The sequence below is a fragment of the Magallana gigas genome, chromosome 4 (genome assembly GCF_963853765.1).
Source record: "Magallana gigas chromosome 4, xbMagGiga1.1, whole genome shotgun sequence".
NCBI classification, from domain to species: Eukaryota; Metazoa; Mollusca; class Bivalvia; order Ostreida; family Ostreidae; genus Magallana; species Magallana gigas.
The window spans coordinates 13,449,152-13,468,348 of record NC_088856.1 but is presented as its reverse complement, the minus strand read 5'-3'; the positions used below and the strand labels follow the sequence as shown (position 1 = coordinate 13,468,348).

Genomic DNA, 19,197 nt, shown 5'->3' with positions numbered 1-19,197 from the left:
AAAATCAAAATAACATAAACAATAGAAGTTGGTCAGCATATTCTTCCAATATTCAAACCTACTTTGATCTACTCAAGAACTTAAATGTAAGCCAGCATTCAGATAAACAAGATCAAGTTCTGTATCTGAAGCAACCTCCATATCATACAACAATGTATTACATATTCTAATATTAACGCTGCAAGTCCATGCAAGTTTGGTGAAGATAGAACCATTAAAAACTTATATTCAGAACCTGTTCCAAAAGCTTTAAACAGGTCCGGACGCAAACGATGAGTGAAGAGTATAAGGCCCTCCCAACATCAGTGAAAGATGTAGCATTAGAAATTCCTGCCCTAAAATAAATTTATATCACAAGCGTTAAAATTATTTGGGAATATAGCTTGATCAATGTACAGTTAAAGTATTAAGGTATTTAATAATGTCATAGAGGTACAATACACAAAGAAGTATTTCGGAACAATGATATTTAGAAGCCAAATATAAACACTTACGATCGTCTATTTCTTGCTTAGGAACATGGAGTCAATGCTTGATCATAGGCTTTTATTGTATAATGTTATAAATATGTCTGTACATTTTTAGGTCACCTGAGTAAACTCAGGTGACATATTGCTATCCGTTTTCGTCCGTCGTCGTGCGTAAACAATTTAACATTTTTAACTTTTTCTTAAAAACTACAAGGCTGATTCTTACCATTTTTGGTGTTAGGCATTTCTATGGTAAGAGGAATCTAAATTGTAAAAATCATGACTCTACCACCCTCGGGGCGCAACATGTGGGGCCAAATATGCAAAAAGATAAAAATTTCAAACATCTTCTTCTCTACTCCAACACATGCGAGGAAAAAACTGGTTGCATAGTTATGATGTCCATGAAGCCCTCTACCACAATTGTGAAATTCATTGCCCCTGAGCCAGGGGATCTGGCTCTAGGATAGGGCCAATATGGCCATATAGTAAAAATGTATTTAATCTTAGAAAATCTGTTTCTCTACTGCCATATATATTTGTTAAAAACTAAATGCATTATTATGAAGCCCTCTACCTAAATTGTGAAATTCATTACTTGGGTCAGGGGTTCAGGCTCTAGGGTGGGGCCAATATGGCCATATTGTTAAAATGTATCAAATGTTAGAAAATCTTCTTCTCTACTCCCATATATATTTGTAAAAAACTAAATGCATGATTATGATGTCCATGCGACCCTCTACTAAAATTGTGAAATTCATGACCCATGTGTCAGGGGTTCAGGCTCCAGGGTGGGGACAATATGGCCATATAGTAAAAATGTATTCAATCTTAGAAAATCTTCTTCTCAACTCCCATATATATTTGTGAAAAACTAAATACCTGGTTATAATGTCAATGAAGCCCTCTTCCAAAATTGTGAAATTCATTACCCCTGGGTTAGGGGTTCAGGCTCTAGGGTGGGGCCAATATGGTCATATAGAAAAAATGTTTTAAATCTTAAAAAATGTTCTCTACACCCACACATGTGGGAAAATAACTGAATACATGGTTTTGATATACACTACCTAAATACCTAAATTGTGAAATTCATTGCCCTTGGGTCAGGTGGTTAGGACATGAGGGGGGGGGGGGGGGGGGGCAATATGGCAATATAGTGTTAATACATATAATGTTAAAAAAAAAAAATTTCTATTCTCACACATCTGTATAAAAAACTGACTTATAATTATGTTAACGAGGAAATTTTAATTTTCATGTCCCCTGGAGTATGGGTTTTGACTCTAGGGCAGGGCCAAAATGGATGCATAGGTGTTAATACATAATGTAAAAAAAAATTATCTTCATTACTCCCACACACCTGAAAGGAAAACGGAATTCATGATTTTGTAGACCAGATCTTTAAGTTTTTTGCCAAAATTATAGGTTTCACAATTCTTTTTTAAAGATTTCAGGCAGGGAGGTGGTCGTCAGTACAAATTTATAATTTTTCTACTCCAGAATGAAACCTTATTAATTAAATGCATATATGAGACTCCTCGACAAGTTTGTTTATGGGCTATATGCTACTCAGGTGACCGTTAAGGCCAATTGGCCTCTTGTTTAAATTTGTATTTTTCTTTGGTATTTTGTATTATTATACTTTCATAATAAATACTGAAATCTGATTGGTTTAGACGCAGTTGATAATCCGTTCTATTACCCTCAACGTTAGCAACACACTTAGCAACGGGTAACATAACGAATTGTTACATGCGCGTAAATTATGCACGTACGGTTCTCCGTAGAATTCACGTCATTTCCATATAAAAGAAATAAAAAAAATTCTCTAAAATTAAGACATTCAGTATAATAAAATAAATAGTGCCTGTTTGGGAGGATAACAGTTGAAACCGACACCCCTCGAAAACCATTGTCAACCTCCGCTTCGCGTCGGTTGACAATTGTTTCCTCGGGGCGTCAATTTCAACTGTTACCCTCCCAAACAGGCACTATTTATATATTATTATTTTTTCATGTTAAATACTGAAATCTGTATGGTTTATACGCAGTTGATAATCCGTTCTATTACCCTCAGCGTTAGCAACACACTTAGCAACGGGTAACGTAACGAATTGTTACATGCGCATAAATGATGCGCGTACGGTTCGCAGTAGAATTTAAGTCATTCCTATAAAAAAGCATTTAAGTTTTCTTTAAAATTGACATTCAGTATAATAAAATAAACAGTGCCTGATAACAGATAACAGTTTAAATCGACACCCCTCGAAAACCATTTTCAACCTCCGCTTCGCGTCGGTTGACAAAGGTTTTCTCCGGGTGTCAATTTCAACTGTTACCCTCCCAAACATATATTATTCAATCTTTTTTATAATATTCACTCACTGACATCGGTTTTTTCTCGTTTTTTTACATTACTCATTTGAGAGAAAATCATTGTTTATTTCATATGCTGTTTTGCTGTAGTTCTTTGCGTTGAACACTGAAAAATGACTTTTAAAAGTATTCGATTATTCAATCTCCTTGTTACATGTACACGTTCTAAGATATCTCTATATATATTTCATCTTTCGACAGTTTGGTTTACTTCCGCTATAGCATCATTTATTTTTTTAATTACTTCTTTTTCATTTGTTGCTTCTGCTACCTCTTTCAGCTTCGTCTGTTCAATATTAAGAAGATATGGGTGACGTTTTATCAAATAGCCAATCAATGTTATGTTTCTATGTTCACAGGCTATCCCCAACACAGTGTAACCATCGACTGTAGTATATGTTAAATCAAGGCCACCTTTGTGAAGAAGTTCAATAAGCTTTTCCTCACTCTTGTCTTCTTTAATTTCAACGGCTACGTAATGCGCCGCTGTCCATTTCTTCAATTTTGTTGTTTTATTTATTATTTTGTGATATTGCGAATCTGGACTGCAGATGTATTGACAAATGTTTACTTGGTTGTTAATGCAAGCAATATGCAACACGGTTTTTCCGTTGTCAGTTGTTGCAAATTTACTTTCTCCTAATGTTATCTCCATTTCCTTAAACAACTCGATATTTCCTCCTTTTGCAGCATAATGTAATGCATTCCATTCTTCGTCATCTACATCGTATAAAAAGTTGGGTTGACTCCTAAGTACACTTGTACAGAAATCTAAGTGCCCATGTTCGCAACCGATATGCAAAATGGTCTTCTGTCGATGGGTTTTCACATTGTTTACACTTTTTATTAAATCGAAAATACCGTTGTCTCCAACCATGGCTGAAAAATGAGCAATGTTCCAACCATGTGCATCTGCTTTATCTATCAGTGTTTTTGGTTTTTTCTCCTTTAATAAGATGTTTACACATTTCTGTATGCTTATGTATAGATGCAATATGAAGAACGTTTAAGCCATTATTGGTTTCACTTTTGATGTCAAGTTCTTTACTTGCAAGAAGTTTCAAAACGTCTATATTTCCACCCACAGCAGCAAAATGGGCTGCATTCCAACCTTGGTTTGATTTTTTATTCAAAAGAAGGTTGGAGTTGTTTTCGTCGGACAATAAATATGAACTCATACATGTACCAAATTCTTCATGTTTGCAGGCAATATGCAATACTGTATGACCGCCATATGTTGTGTCGTCTATTTTTATTTCATGAGCTGCTTCTTTCAATGATTTGAAAATATCTTTAGAGCCACCAGCAGCTGCACAGTGCAATAAAGTGTATCCATCTCTGTCATGTGCCGTCAAAAGTTTTATACGATTGATATTCTTACTTTCCAAAACCTTCTTTTGCAATAAATAATTAAAACTTTCAAAAGCACCATTTCGACAGTGTCTTCTCAACAACAGTGATAGATAGATATCATCAAAAGTAAGCTCACTTTCAATTTCCAGTTGTACTTGTAAATCAGCTATAAAGAAAAATACGTGTAAAACATAAAATGTTATTACTTTTTTAAAATTGAATGAATTTTGCATTGTGTGGATGCGTGGATTTTTCAAGAGGTTCACAAATATACTAACATTATGATTGTATTTAATGCATGTTTACATTACGAACGAGGTATAGTATTCCGACGAAATATCATGCTTCAAAAGCATACTTCATTATGATTAAACGAGATGTCATACTTGGAAGTGTAGATTCGTGTTGTTGACAACTATCTATGAAGTTGGCGGTGTCTTCCACTGAAACAAACGCCACATCATTACTGATTTTGAATAAACTGTATATATAATAGCACACATTTTTATTATACTCAATTCCATCCCAATTGGGAAGTATGCATAAATTGAAATTAATGATATAACGTTTGAAAGGTGGTATAGTTGTTGTTAGCATCGGTCAAATAAAATAAATGACAAAACATTAAATTTATTCGTCTTTCTGGGAAACAATCATAACTCCGCCACCTTAAGTATATTTATGTACTCATGTTTTGTTTATGCAGTTCCTTTTATCCTTTACAAATTCATTATTTTAAGAAGCGTTATGAAAACAAGAGGCCCAGGGGCCACATTTTTTACCTAAGTAATAAACATTGGCCATAACCCTAATCTAAGCAGCTTTATAAAGTCAAATATAACTATTTAGCTAGTGATGTTTCAATGGTTGTTGTGTCATCAAATGAGAATTGGAATACTTTAATACATAATAATATTGCAAATTGTAGCATTGCAGTGGGGTTAAGGTTTAAATCAAATTCTTAAATGTATTCCTACATCATACTTTGAATATCTCCGTAGGTTCATTCTAACGGTCATAATTTAGAATCTACACTTTATGAGCTAGAATGCAAGCATATCTAATTATAGCAATTTATTTTACTTTCATGTTACATACTGAAATCTGATTGGTTTAGACGCAGTTGATAATCCGTTCTATTACCCTCAGCGTTAGCAACACACTTAGCAACGGGTAACACAACGAATTGTTGCATGCGCGTAAATTATGCGCGTACGGTTCGCCGTAGAATTCACGTCATTTCTATATAAAAGCAATATAAAAATTCTCTAAAATTAAGACATTCAGTATAATAAAATAAATAGTGCCTGTTTGGGAGGATAACAGTTGAAATTGACACCCTTCGAAAACCATTGTCAACCTCCGCTTCGCGTCGGTTGACAATGGTTTCCTCGGGGTGTCAATTTCAACTGTTACCCTCCCAAACAGGCACTATTTATATATTGTAGCACTGAAGTGTCCGAGAAAGATGTTAAACAATTTTCAATATTTTTTATTCAAAACTTTCAAACGCTTCCTGGGCCCAAAATTTAAGGGATCACAGTTTGAAAAATTAGTATTAACATTACAGCAGATTATTTAAACCTCATCTTATTTCCGCAAATCTGTTTGTAAAGGTACCCCTTATTTTAATATTGCCTGAAAATTGTGAAGGTAAATGAAGTACCATGCTTTGAATTTAAAGACTTAACATATTTTTTCCAAACGTCAATGAAGGCAACTGACAAGAAATAAAAACAAAGAAAATTCTTCTGCAAACAACTCTCTTCAAACAGTTTTAATGTGGTTCTACAATTCAACCCACACCAACATTATACTTAACATAACTTTTCATAATAGCTTTCTTCTACAATATTTCTAGGTCCTTTTCGTTCTTCAGACTAAAATTTAATTCTTTTTTTTTCTATATCTATGATAATAAATGCTTGATAGGGCCGCTTCCTGACCCTTGATAGTCATAATTTAGAAACACAAAAAAACATAAATCAGAAAATTTTGATATTATATTCTTTAAAAGGGATTGTTTAACTACCCTATCTTATTTTCAAAGATCGTCCCTAAAGTGCCAATATGAAAAGGTTACATCGACAATTTACATAACAATAAAATTTGGTAAGGATAGCATTTTCTTCCAATATTTAAACCTGCTTTGACTGAACATTTTTGATCAGAAAGTTCACTTGTGCCTTCAGCTCAGGTTAACTAAAAAGGTTTAACAATTACCTGATGAGTCATCTTCAGGTCTCCTTTCAATTACTGCAAAAAATAAATTTTTAAGTATTTCAATTCGTTTTTCAAATATAAAGAAAACAGACAAGCAGAAAGATTTATATATATGATGGAGATATTTTTGTTTCATATTTTGTTGTATGTATTCAAAACTTTTCAAAAACTCAATCACTTTTAATTGTTATTATAATTATTGATTAACTTTAGTATTAACGAAAACATGAAATTAGAAAAAGACGTTCTGTTGAAACAATACTTCTTCAAATTTAATTGATTAACATTTTTGTTTGTTTTTTGTTTGTCTTACGTGTTTCTTTTTCTTTAACGTCTCCAGACAAACTTGTCGATAAACACTTCCTTGAAATTTCTAAACTTGTATCTTCCCCTGTTGAAAGTAATCATAAAATGAATGTTTTTTTGTTAATCGGTGTACCTTTGCATAGTATCTAGTTAAGAAATATGGATAAAAATGAATGCATGAAACTTGGAACTAATAAAAAGTCTTCTTATTTTTCTGGTTTTAACTTCAGATTGTAGATCATTACAACAGTGCATATGATTCTATATTGATATTAATACACAAAAATAATTTTTAACGTGAATTTTTATCGATTAAATTTACAATACTTTGAAAAGCAAAATTTCAAGAAAAGTGTCTTGTAATTTTACTGAAAGATTTTAAGAGGTGATGGGCTGAAAAACAGCTCATTATGTCCCAATTAAAAACAAAGTTTCTTAACGTTCTGTAAAGTGGTTTAAGGGGAGTTGCGCTTTAACAACAAAAACCGACTGACGATTTTAATCTGAATTTATCCAAATTTTATCAACATTACTTAACGATTTTATAATTCAATATGCTGGCTCAGTGTGTATATATCAAATTCGATAGTTCTGTATGCCTCGTGTTGTTAAATTTTCAATGCATTTCATATAAACACAGCTGTAATATTTTATAGTTATTTTTTTACCAATAGTACATTCTAGTTATAAAATTACATTAAAAAAAACACAGCTAGAGGAAATCTATCTACCAAAATAAATACAAATAAAAATCTAGGTAATAAATGAAGACATTTTCTTATCACAGTTGGTTGGTGAAATAAATTATTAACTCACGTTTCTTTGTTTTGCAATTGCATTGTCCACTCTTATAAATGTAGCAAAAAAGTACGACAAAAATGTTTGAAATGGCAGAAACAACGAAGAGTATAAGAAATACGTAGAACATTGTGTTGTCCATTGTGTTGTCCATTGTGTTGTCCTGATTATTTTCCACTTTTGTAAAATCTGTCAGTAACTGTATTTTGATCCATCTATTTAAAAAAACAGAATGAAAACACAAACATGAAAAACCAAATAGGTATCCAAATTTAAACTGTTCCAACCAAGTTTACATGAGTACAAATACTGCAACTATTGAGTTTATTCCTAAACATTCAATATTATTTATCATAAGTATATAAATCAAGATGAATGATACTAATAAAACGCTATCTATCGAGCAAAATTCAAAAGTAAAGTAATGCAGATTGATACGTGGTTTGGAGCTAGCCATTTATGTGTCATTAAAAGGGTAATACAAATGTAAACTTTTTTTAAATCAGGCCTATTAAAAATAGCGCGTTATAAACATATATTAGATTATATTGTTTTTATAACAAGAGGCCCACAGGCCTTGATGGTCACTCCAGTGACAAAGCCCCTAGATGGACCTGTCAGAATCTCATGTTTCTATTTTTAAAAGTTTCATCCGATACTTCTTTGACAAATTATCCTGCTTTTATTTAGGATGTTTGCAAACATAAAGTCATAAATGGGGAATGCGAGAGTCAGAAAAATTATCTACACCCTTTACTCCAGGGGCCAAACATTTTAAACTTTTCGTTAACAGAGACCTGCAAACCTTTGTTAGTCAATCTTTTATAACATTAAAAGTTACATTTCAAACGCACACAAGCATATATAATGCTCAGGAAATTAAAGCATATCATGTAATATCTTATTTACAGAATATGGCAAAGTGACAATTTATTTACCTTTAAATTTTTCATTTTAAAATGATTAAATTGTTCACAGACAACGTAAGATTAACGGCAATAGATTACCCAAGTGTCACAAGTGACTTCAAACAAGAGGCCCAGGGGCCATATCGCTCATCTGAGCAACAATTGCCTTAATTCTGATCAAATTAGCATTACAGTATCAAAATATCTTGGCAACCAAGTACAGTAGATCTTGCTAAAAAAATCTGCCAATTTTTATCCACCTCTTTTTTTGGTAAATACCAAGCCCCTTTTGTTGTTGTACCTGTAAGAAGATTTTTCTTTATTCCTTTATACCCCCCCCCCATTTCGTGGCCCCATTTTTAGACGGGGTCACGCGACCCCGTCTATTGGTTTACTGTCAGCCGAAGTCTCAAACCGGATGGCACGCGTAGAACACATGAATTGAGTCTACGCGTAAGAAAATAGTGCAGAAAGTTTTCATGCATTTCAGTAAATATGAATCATGAAAACATGCATTAAATCTTTTTAAGCCCTCTGTGTATAAACAAATTCTATTTAGAAAATAACAAATAGTTTCAGTGATCAAAATATTCTTGCTCGGGTTCAAATGTGGAATGAGTTACGTAACTGAATGCACAGCGCCGTTGACGATTCAGTTGGTGTACGAGCTCATTAATCAATAGAAGAGCTTGATAGTAAAAACAAAATTAAAGTTCCCAAACGCAATGCGCCATTTTTGAAAAGTTGTAAATTTTATTTTGACAATCTTTCACCTTAATACTACCAAACTTCATGCGCAAGCCGAAGCTAAAATCGGAACGGGTTATACACAGATGTTTTACAAATAAAATAAGTGTTTCATTGGCTTCCAGTCTACATGTGGTATGACTGCTGTTCGTCTCTAAAGGAATTTTGTACAAAGAAAAAAAATCTAGTCTGAATTTGCCTTCTCGTTCGTTGGCTCTTTAGTTGATTTAAATGAATTTAAATTTTAAACAATGCATTGTAAGCAAAATCTATAATAGATTATACATTTTGGAAGACTTATACATCATATAATATATACAATCTTATCGATTAAAGAACCAAGTTAAATGTTAATGTTCATGTTTTCCGGCTTAGTTGGAATCAGGCTTGGGGTGAATTACTTTGTAAAATAATGCATTACATTACCATTACTTCATGAATTAGGGCATTAAATTATCATTACCATTACTTAATTTTCTTGAAGTAATGCATTACATTACCATTATGTCTCTGATTTTCGGAGTATGATTTTTAATGAAAGGAACGGTTGTATCGTAATTCGTTTAGGTGATGCACGAGTTTACACAAAAAAGTATTAAGTGGCGAACGGATTTATTTTTACCTATTAATTTTGCATGAATCGCAAATGAAGAAAATCGTGTCAGACAAGTCTTAAAAATCAAAATGGCGACGTGACACATCTTTTTATTGTCAAAGTTCTTGGAATCTTATTGTAAAAAATATTTCTAACGTCAGGTGCCTGTGTTTGTTATCGGTATACAAATGTTCACTTTGTTTGATAATTCAGCAGTTTTATAGTTTTCGGGGTTTTCCTAAAACTTTTATTACGAATACCGTCCGACTTGTGGATTTTCCCTTAGATCACAAAATTGAATAAATCTAATGATTAAAATTATCCACTTTGATATAGTTGTTTGATTTTCCCGGTTAGTAGTAATTTTTAAAAATTTTCCTTGGGGTCTTATTTTACATAATAAACCGTTGTGTCAATTTTCTACAATTATAAGGCCGGGATTGAGTAAAATTTAGACAAAGTATCAGACAATTGCAAAAAAGCCGAGTTAAAATAGATTGTAACAACTAATTCAACCTCATAAATTTTGGAAGCAGATTCGAGGAAATCCAGGACAATTACAAATTCAAACTTTCAAGACCCCATCTTTCAGTACTCTCAGTACTTTGATTCTCTAGGGAATCATGGTTTCATCAAACTTAAATCTGCATAACCTGTGCTTTCACACTAAGTACTGAGTTTTGGACCGAAAACTTTCCCAGAATATTTTTAAAGATTTTCTCTATATATTCCTATGTAAAAATTCAAACCGCCATTACGGCCCCGCCCTACCACTAGGGACTGTTATTTTGCAAACTTGAATTTACACTACCTGAGGATGCCTCCACACAAGTTTAAGCTTTTCAGGCCGAATAGTTTTTGAGAACAAGTTTTTTGAAAAATACCAACAAATTTTCAATAATTCTCAATTATCTCCCCTTTAAAGAGGGTATGGCCCTTCATTTGAACAAACTTGAATCCCCTTCACCTAGTGGTGCTTTGTGCCAAATTTGGTTGAAATCTGCCTAGTGGTTCTCGAGAAGAAGATGAAAATGTGAAAAGTTTACAACAACAACGACGACTACGACAGACAACGGACAAATTGTGATCAGGAAAGCTCACTTGAGCCTTTGGCTCAGGTGAGCCAAAAATATATTTTCACTATACAGCCATATTTGTCACCTTCCCCTCCCTTAAAAAGACTCGATCCCTGCCCAAAGGGTTGTGAATTTCACTATTTAAAAAGTGGATATTATCAACATAATAACAATGTATTTAGTTTATCTCCACCGATATGAAAGTACAGAAGAATATATTTTAAAATTTGATAATGTTCACTATGTTGTCATATTGGCTTTTCCTGCAAGTCAATTCTAGGCTAGGGGATCATTAACTATCAAACAACCTGCATGATAGACAAAAGTCAGCATACTGTGCACATCATTCAACGGAGAACACTCTTGAGAGTCCATCCAGACATATCATCTGCTCTAGACAAAGAAATGTGTGTTGTTTTGTTGATGCTGGACTTATCTGCAGCATTTGATGTAATAGACCACACTTTTCTTATAAATCGCCTAGAACTTTCTTTTGGAGTAACAGGATTTGCCTTGTCATGAATACAGTCATACCTCAGTGATCGACATCAATGTATTGCTATAGGCCAATCTAAGTCTGGAGACTTTGAATTTTGGTGTTCTACAAGGTTCGGTCCTTGGAGCAAAGCTTTACAGCCTGTTTGCTTAAAAAATTTGTGATATTTGCCGTAAACACAACATGTTTTTCAGTGGTATTCCGACGATACTCAACTGTATATGGCAATTACACCTACTAGCAACTGGAAATATATAGCATTTCGTTTGCAGATGTGTCTGTCTAGTATTATCTCTTGGATGTATCCAAACTATTTGAAGATTAATCAAGAAAAAAAACAGGGCTTAATGTCTTCGCTCCAAAACACAAAATCAATTAAAAAATCTCAGCATCAATTTTGACTGCAACAAAATGAACGCCTCAGTAATTGTAAAAAAAAATTCATTTTTGATTCGGTACTGAATATGGATCACCAGATTCGAAACATCGCAAAATCATGTTACAACCAACTGCGAAAAATTTGTCGCATTCGACCCCTTATATCAGAGAGTGCTAGTAAAACCCTTGTATGTTCCCTTGTATCCTCTCGGTTGGACTACGGTATTGTCTTACTACACGATGTATGTACCAGTTCCTTGTGAAGACTTCAAAGGATTCAAAACACAGCTGCTAGGATTATAACACGTACTAGGAAATGGGGTAATGCTAAATGTAATGGTAATGCATTGCAATGCATTACATATTTTCAAAGTAATGCTAGTAATATGTAATGCCACAATTTTAGCATTACAAGTAATGATAATGTAATGCATTACTTCCAAATATCTAGTGAAATGCTGGCATTACATGGCATTACTTTGCATTTTTATGCTTTTCTATGCATGTTCATTTGTAAAATAGTAATGAATTGAATAACTGAATTTGTATTTGATTAAAAATTGTTTTAAAGAAGAAAAACAATGTCCTTTCTACAACCATTTGTTGAGAAAAAGGTTGAATTTTGCACAATAACGTAGAAACTTTGCCTCAAAATAGGGTAACCTATTTTTATCAGTCGGCATAGGATCTATTTTTAAAACAAGAAAATTCTTAGAACTTCCGCATCTATGTAGGCACATTGACATTATATTTTCATCAAAACAAATAAATTGTCAATTCAAAACACATAGGCTGAATGCGACAGACATCTCTACACCAGATCCAATTGTTTTGCTTTCGTTTTTTCAATTCAATTGAATTTTTTTTAAAAGAAGGATATTGGTCCAAGAAATTAATTGCCTTTAATTAAAATAATAACATTTTTTCAATGACAATATAACTTTAATGTATCTCCATAGACAAGGACAAAAATATCTCGTGCAAATTGATAGTTTTTGAAACCCATTTTAAGAATAGGGAACCCTCTTTTGCGACAAAGTTACAACTTAAATAAGCAAGCTTTGACCTCTTTCTCAACAGAAGGGACATATATGATCTCTTTTTATATTTTTTAGGATTTGAAATCTTAAATTAAAGTCTGTAGCTGCGCAGTTTTAAGTGATTATAATTGCATTGGTCTGCCCTTATATGGGTTTTTCGCATACAAAACATGTTGAACGTCATGTTTAACGTCATATTTATTGCTTTTGTATCTTTTGACAAGTTTTAGTACGTTTTGGACGAAAACAAGCCTTTTCAAAAAATGTTTACACCTCCCTTATGATTTAATACATTTTCACTATATGCCCAAGGGTCTGAATCCATGACCCAGTGGCCATGAGTTTCACAATTTTGATAAAGGGTTTTGTGGGCAATAAAACAATGCATTTGGGTTTTCTCAAATATAGATGGAAATAGACTTTATTATATTCAATACATTTTCAATATTTGGCCATATTGGCCCCACCTAGGGCTTGAACCCCTGACCCATGGGTCATGAATTTCACAATTTTGGTAGAAGGCTTTATGGATATCATAACCATGCATTTATTTATTTAACAATGTAGATTCTACTTAACATAGAAATGCTTCGTATTAACATGGTAACAAATGGCCTTGTGGTTTTCAAGAAGTTAAAAATGTAAAATTAATAACGGACGACAGACGACGGACGATGAGGGACGAAGACCGATAGGAATAAGTCACCTAAGTCACTCAATCACGAAATTTATGTCGAAACTTACTTCTTATACAAGCAATTTTTGTCTGATGTGAAACACCGGAGAGTCAGATTCAGGCAGACTGGATCTTAAATGCAAATTAATATAAGAAATCAAATTACAAATAATGTAATTAAACCATGATATAATTTATATAAAATATGTAACTTGTTATACATGTAAAACGAAACGTGTTTAGGAGTTAACAAAAACAAACACTCATTATCACACAACAAAAAATTTGTTTCAATTTTTTTTTAACATATATATTATTACCATTCCAATTATAGTCACAGAGTGATTACCTGTCATCTACTCGTACATGTAATTGTTAAGTCAAAAAATAACTTAGTCTTATTATAATTCAATTAATTTAATATCTTAGATGTTCAATTCTTTTTCGTTATTTCCTAAAAATAACGATATAGTTTAAATTTGTTTATGAAAATTTTTGAGATATCCAGGTATTCTCAGTTCGTCTGTATAATGAACATACTTACATTTGTATATTTCATCGCTCAAATAGGGACTATCAGGACATCCTTCAGTAAAGTTCTCGCATTTCACGTTATTTAGAACCCCACTATAAGCAAGTTCTACACAGTTTCCTAAAAGTACAAAGACCGTTCATTGGTTTGATATCATTTGCATTGTCTTTAATAGAAAATTCAAATAGATGATAAAATTTGTGATAACAATCATGACCTGTCCTAAAATTTAGATTTAAAGTAGGACGTTGTTTACTCAGGGTTTGAGTCATCGCCGGAACCCCACAGCCGACCGTGGGTTTCCGACGATGGACTTGAGTTGTCTAATTCGGATTGTTATAACGATCAATGCCACGAGTAAAATTAGTTCTAAATATGTAAAATAACATTCAATATTTTTACTATATTACTATAACATTGAATTCTTTAAAATTTGTGCGACAAAGTTTTATTTATTTTATGTGAATATGATCACATGGATGTAATTAGAATACTGTTAAGTTCAAGATATTTTCACAGCTTAATTTTATCCTCAATTTCCAATTTTTTATACATTTTATCGATGCTAAGGGGAAATAACTCTTTTTCTGACCTTTCTTTCAGTTGTATGTCTAAATGCCATAGTTTTTCTTATCCCAACGATTAATTTTAAAATATTTTTGTAGTTTTAGTTTTCTGATAAAGTTGACAATAAAATTAAACAAAAAAAACAAAATTCTGCCCCCAAAAATTTTACTTTTAACAAATAAATACGGTTTTCTGATGCTAAAATATGCTTTAGTTTATGTTTATCTGGTATCTCAAAAATTGTGATGACATGTATATTTTTTCTAATAATTGATGAAATTTAAGTCTATTAAGTTGAAATCAATTCAGTTTTTCAACTGTCATCAGAGAATTTTACGAGTATGAAGTTACCTTAAGCTAAAACAAAAATATTAGACTTGTACCAAACAGAGGAATTTCGAAAAAAAACTTTAAAATTAATTCACTATATTAATGCCATAAAATTATGTTATGATATATTAGTCAACATAGTTGTGCAACTTTTCTGTTGGTTTTCATATCATTAATTATATGACACGCAGCGCAAAATTAGTTCAAAAGGATAAATACACCGTAAAGTTATGATTTTGATTGTTTGTCAAAAAATTTATTCATATTTTTTGTTGGTTTTACCTCTGTTATTTTTTAAGATAATCTTAAGTCACGCAATGCAAAAACAATAAAAAATGCTGATAAAACATTTCAAGATGCCACATTTCAAACTTTTGATCATAGACCTCGTTAAAAATGCCAGGAAAAAAGGTCAAAATTAGTGGTATAGGGCTGTTAAATTAATTCAATTACATAAGAACAGAAGTGTGTGATGTCAAACGTAGCAAGATTTGATCTTATCAATTTGTGAAAGTGAAAAATTATACATGATAAAGGAAAAGACAAAATATTGAAGTTTTAACCTTGACATGCCACACAGAAAACTATATACCTTTTCCAATCATGGAACCATGACTGGTATAACAGAACTCGATGAGCGTTGAATGAAATCTATCTGGGAGACAGTGGTATTTAAATGTGGCATTACATCCAACTCTTATTGAAGCAGCTTTCCAGTCCGACTCGTTCATTGGGCATCTATCAACAGGCTGGACTTCAAAATCATAGTTGTATCGCTGTTAAAAAAATCTAAATCAGCATATGCAGTATTATTCAATCATGTAATGATATGGTAAATGAAACGTACTATAGCTGGTATTGTGGATATCAACGAATACAATAGCTACAATTTATAGTTGCTGACATTAATATGCAGGCAATACAAAATTTAAAACATAATCAAGAAAACAATGAGGGACCGGGGATGAAAATATGCCTTAAACATGTACATGTAGATATAGTACCTTTTTCTCTTCTTCCGACTTTGCCGATGTTGAGAGAATACAAACCAAAGCAAATTCCAGAATAAGGATTTTGTGAATCTGTAAAGAGAAACATCGATTGATTTTTTTTTTCATTTTAGATACATTTTAATCACTACACTTCTTCCCACAGCCTAACAACTGTCAACAGTCGTTACTCCAGAAATATGTTGTTTATTTCCGTGCTAAATCTTCATCTTCCGTGCAAAATCTAATTGTGGCACTTCGTAAACTTTTTTCCAAATGCAAACTAAATATATCCTGAATTTTGGCCTTATACGCTTTGTTACTTAAAGCCTGAAATACAAGTCTTTACATGCATAGTATTGAATAATGGCATGTTCTTAAAACGGGGACTACATCGCAGTGATTGAAAAGCTCAGAGGTTTTATATAGATAGCTTATACCTTCATGGTAAGATTGAATAATCTTATCATAAGATAAATTGTTGACTGAATTTATTATGAAACCAAATAAAGCATATAGCTATATATAGTCACGTACTTAAGGAGGCTGGATGGTCAACAAATTAACCAAGAGATCTACCCAAAATCTTAATATATGATTTGTTAAGATATAAACTATAATTTATAAAAGGAAAGTCCATCAATTTTATCTTTTAAATATTGGGATTTACTCATAATTTTATAAAGTGCTCTTCTCTAAAGGAGATCAATACAGTCTGAAAAAGGCCACGATCATCGGGTCTTCTTAATATAATTTGATAAATAAATATCAGTAAACGACGAGTAAATTCTCTTATATGTACAGCTATTGTTCAATCTTAATACTTCTATCATAAAAAATGCTCCTATTATGTTAATTAACAGGAAGCACTGCAATCTCATCTCCATCTAACAACACCGCCACTGTCAAAAAAAAACCAGATTAAAGACTTACCATTTTAAGTTAAAGATACTTCTTCCTTAAAATGAGGCCTTGTCTTTCAGTGGCGCAGTGACAAAGACTTTGGACTATTTACCTGTACATATTTGTGTTACATAATATGAGTGCAATTGTGATCGGCCAGCGTTTATTAGTTAGGTCGGAGTCTCACCTTGATAAGTTCTTAAGATATCACACCTCAAGCACTGTGTACACTATTATTTAAATGGGTTTTTTATACAGTTCAATAACATTCATCGTATTCAGAGGGGATTTCTCAAATCTGTATCGGTTCCTTTTAATCTTGTCAGAATTTTAGAAACCAGCACATACAGTGAACTAGATTTTTTTTTATCTATTTAACTTTGTTTACCGTGTTTTAAAAACAGTCAGTTTTACAAAGTTACATAAAATCGGAGAATTGTGGAAAAAATTCTTAGTTTTTTAAATCCTCATTTCGACAATATTTTTCACATTAACATATGTGTGTACAGTTTAAATACTGATTATTTTAAAATAATTGCATATGCACAAAATCTGCATTTATTTCTCGTCAATTTACTACATTTGCCGTATCTCTTGTCTATAGACTTTGATGTTAGAAATGTTTTTAAAGATTTATTTAGTAAGAAAACAAAATTTCATAATTTTTTCAAATAAAATCTTCAGAATAATTATATCATTGTTTTCTGTTTTCCGGAAATCACAGAAGCTTTTTCCTTATTGTTGTAATTGTTAGAATCAGTACAAGGAAACATTATGAGGAAATAATGTTCAATGTATTATACTGCGTGCATATAAAAAAAATTTCCAGCTCATTTGATAAGAACGCGGTGGTACGAAGGGGGTATTAATCTTAAAAAGTGTCTATGGTTTATGATATTAAACGTAAAATTAATGAAAAGCCTTCACATTCTTGTTCAAATTTTAAGATGTACATGTACCAAGCATATTATTTAAACATCGATTTGAATCGGTGAGGTAAGATAAAAACATGTCTAAATATTTGCATAGTGTCCTTTGCAGATAGTAACCTTAGTGCCCCTTTTATAAGTCTTCATTCTTGAATTTTGTCAAGAAAGGCGAATTTGATATGTTTAATTATATTTTACATGGATCACCAACGTACTCTATCAAGAATTATTTATAAGTTTATAAAAAAAAAATTTAATACATGGATATGCTATTGTATAGCACTCATGCAGTACACTCAAACATTGTGTCTTGAATCAAAACAAGTTTAGGCTTCGACCCAAATTGGGTTTCCTTTTTATTTCACTGCATAATAACGTCTATCTGCAATCATAAATTCATGATAAAGCGGTTAATTTAATAATATTTTTACCATCAATGCAATAGATCCCAACCCACTCACCCCCAATTTCTTAGTTTGTTTTTATTTAATGTCGACCAGAATCAATTTCTGCTCGTACAAAATCGATACATGTATATATATGTTAATTTCTATACACAAAATTAATGTGGTAAAATTAACAATTCAAACTTACGGTAGTCCTAGTACCGACCTTTGTTCTTTGTTTGATCATCTTCGTAAAATATATGATCGAGCTTTTAAAAAGGATAAATTAAAATGTGGTTGAATAAGGTGAATCGTTTGTAACTGCTACTTTCCTTTAGGACAATAATTAATGAAGCCCAGACATGACGTAATTCAGATGGTTGGCTAGTAGACTGGTTCTCTGTCTCTATCATATGATATCGCTTGCACATACCAGAATCTAGCTGGCAAGCGTACATGTGCTGGTCGATATGTTCCGTCTTCGTCTCCTGTCATAGATTGTTTGAGTGCTTTCTCTTTAACTGGAGACTACCTGAACAATAAATAAATCGACAAGTCAGAACTGATCATTAAAGAGATGTTCTATATCTCATTTTTAATCAAAGTACTGAAGTACTGAGGGGAGTTGATTCTATCGATTTTCATTTATTTAAAATCAACGATATATGATTTTGCATGGCAAGTAGTATCAGTAATCGAAATATTTCTGAGAAATTGCATGGATCCAGGCAAAATTGAACTCTAGTCTTGTTCAACCGAACGCTCGGCTGTCTCCGTTTATCTCCGACATGCGCGGATCCAGAAAATTTTTCCAGGGGGGGGGGGGGGTCCGAAGGATAATTGTGTTTGCCAGGGGGGGTCCGAGGCATATTTTCGCGATAATTTTACTATGTAAATTTAATAAATTTTCATTTTCCAGGGGGGGTCGGGACCCCCCCGACCCCCCCCCCCCCTCTAGATCCGCGCATGTCCGACAAGAAAGAGAGATTCAGTTTTGTCGGATATTAACGGAGACAGCCGAGCGTCTGGTTGAACGAGACTACATTGAACTCTAGCGTAGGAATACATAAGACTTTGAAAAATATCTAAACTGTTTGTACCATTTCAAATCTTACTATT

At 32.6% G+C, this 19,197-nt stretch overlaps 1 protein-coding gene across 2 annotated transcripts; it reads right to left on the bottom strand.

The window, feature by feature from the left end:
* Positions 1-2,455: 2,455 nt before the first annotated feature.
* LOC105333873 (uncharacterized) lies at positions 2,456-18,465 on the bottom strand. Of its 2 annotated transcripts, none has more exons than XM_066081376.1 (10): positions 18,287-18,465; positions 15,876-15,953; positions 15,464-15,647; positions 13,987-14,094; positions 13,511-13,574; positions 7,545-7,741; positions 6,736-6,813; positions 6,423-6,455; positions 4,586-4,642; positions 2,456-4,365 (listed from the first exon to the last, which is right to left on the bottom strand). In XM_066081376.1, the coding sequence occupies exons 1-10, from the start codon at positions 18,323-18,325 to the stop codon at positions 3,764-3,766; spliced, it is 1,440 nt and encodes a 479-aa protein (XP_065937448.1). In that variant the 5' UTR covers positions 18,326-18,465; the 3' UTR covers positions 2,456-3,763. The 2 variants fall into 2 exon arrangements, with proteins under 2 accessions (XP_065937448.1, XP_065937449.1); XM_066081377.1 differs by lacking the exon at positions 18,287-18,465 and adding an exon at positions 16,794-16,859.
* Between the last annotated feature and the right edge of the window lie 732 nt (positions 18,466-19,197).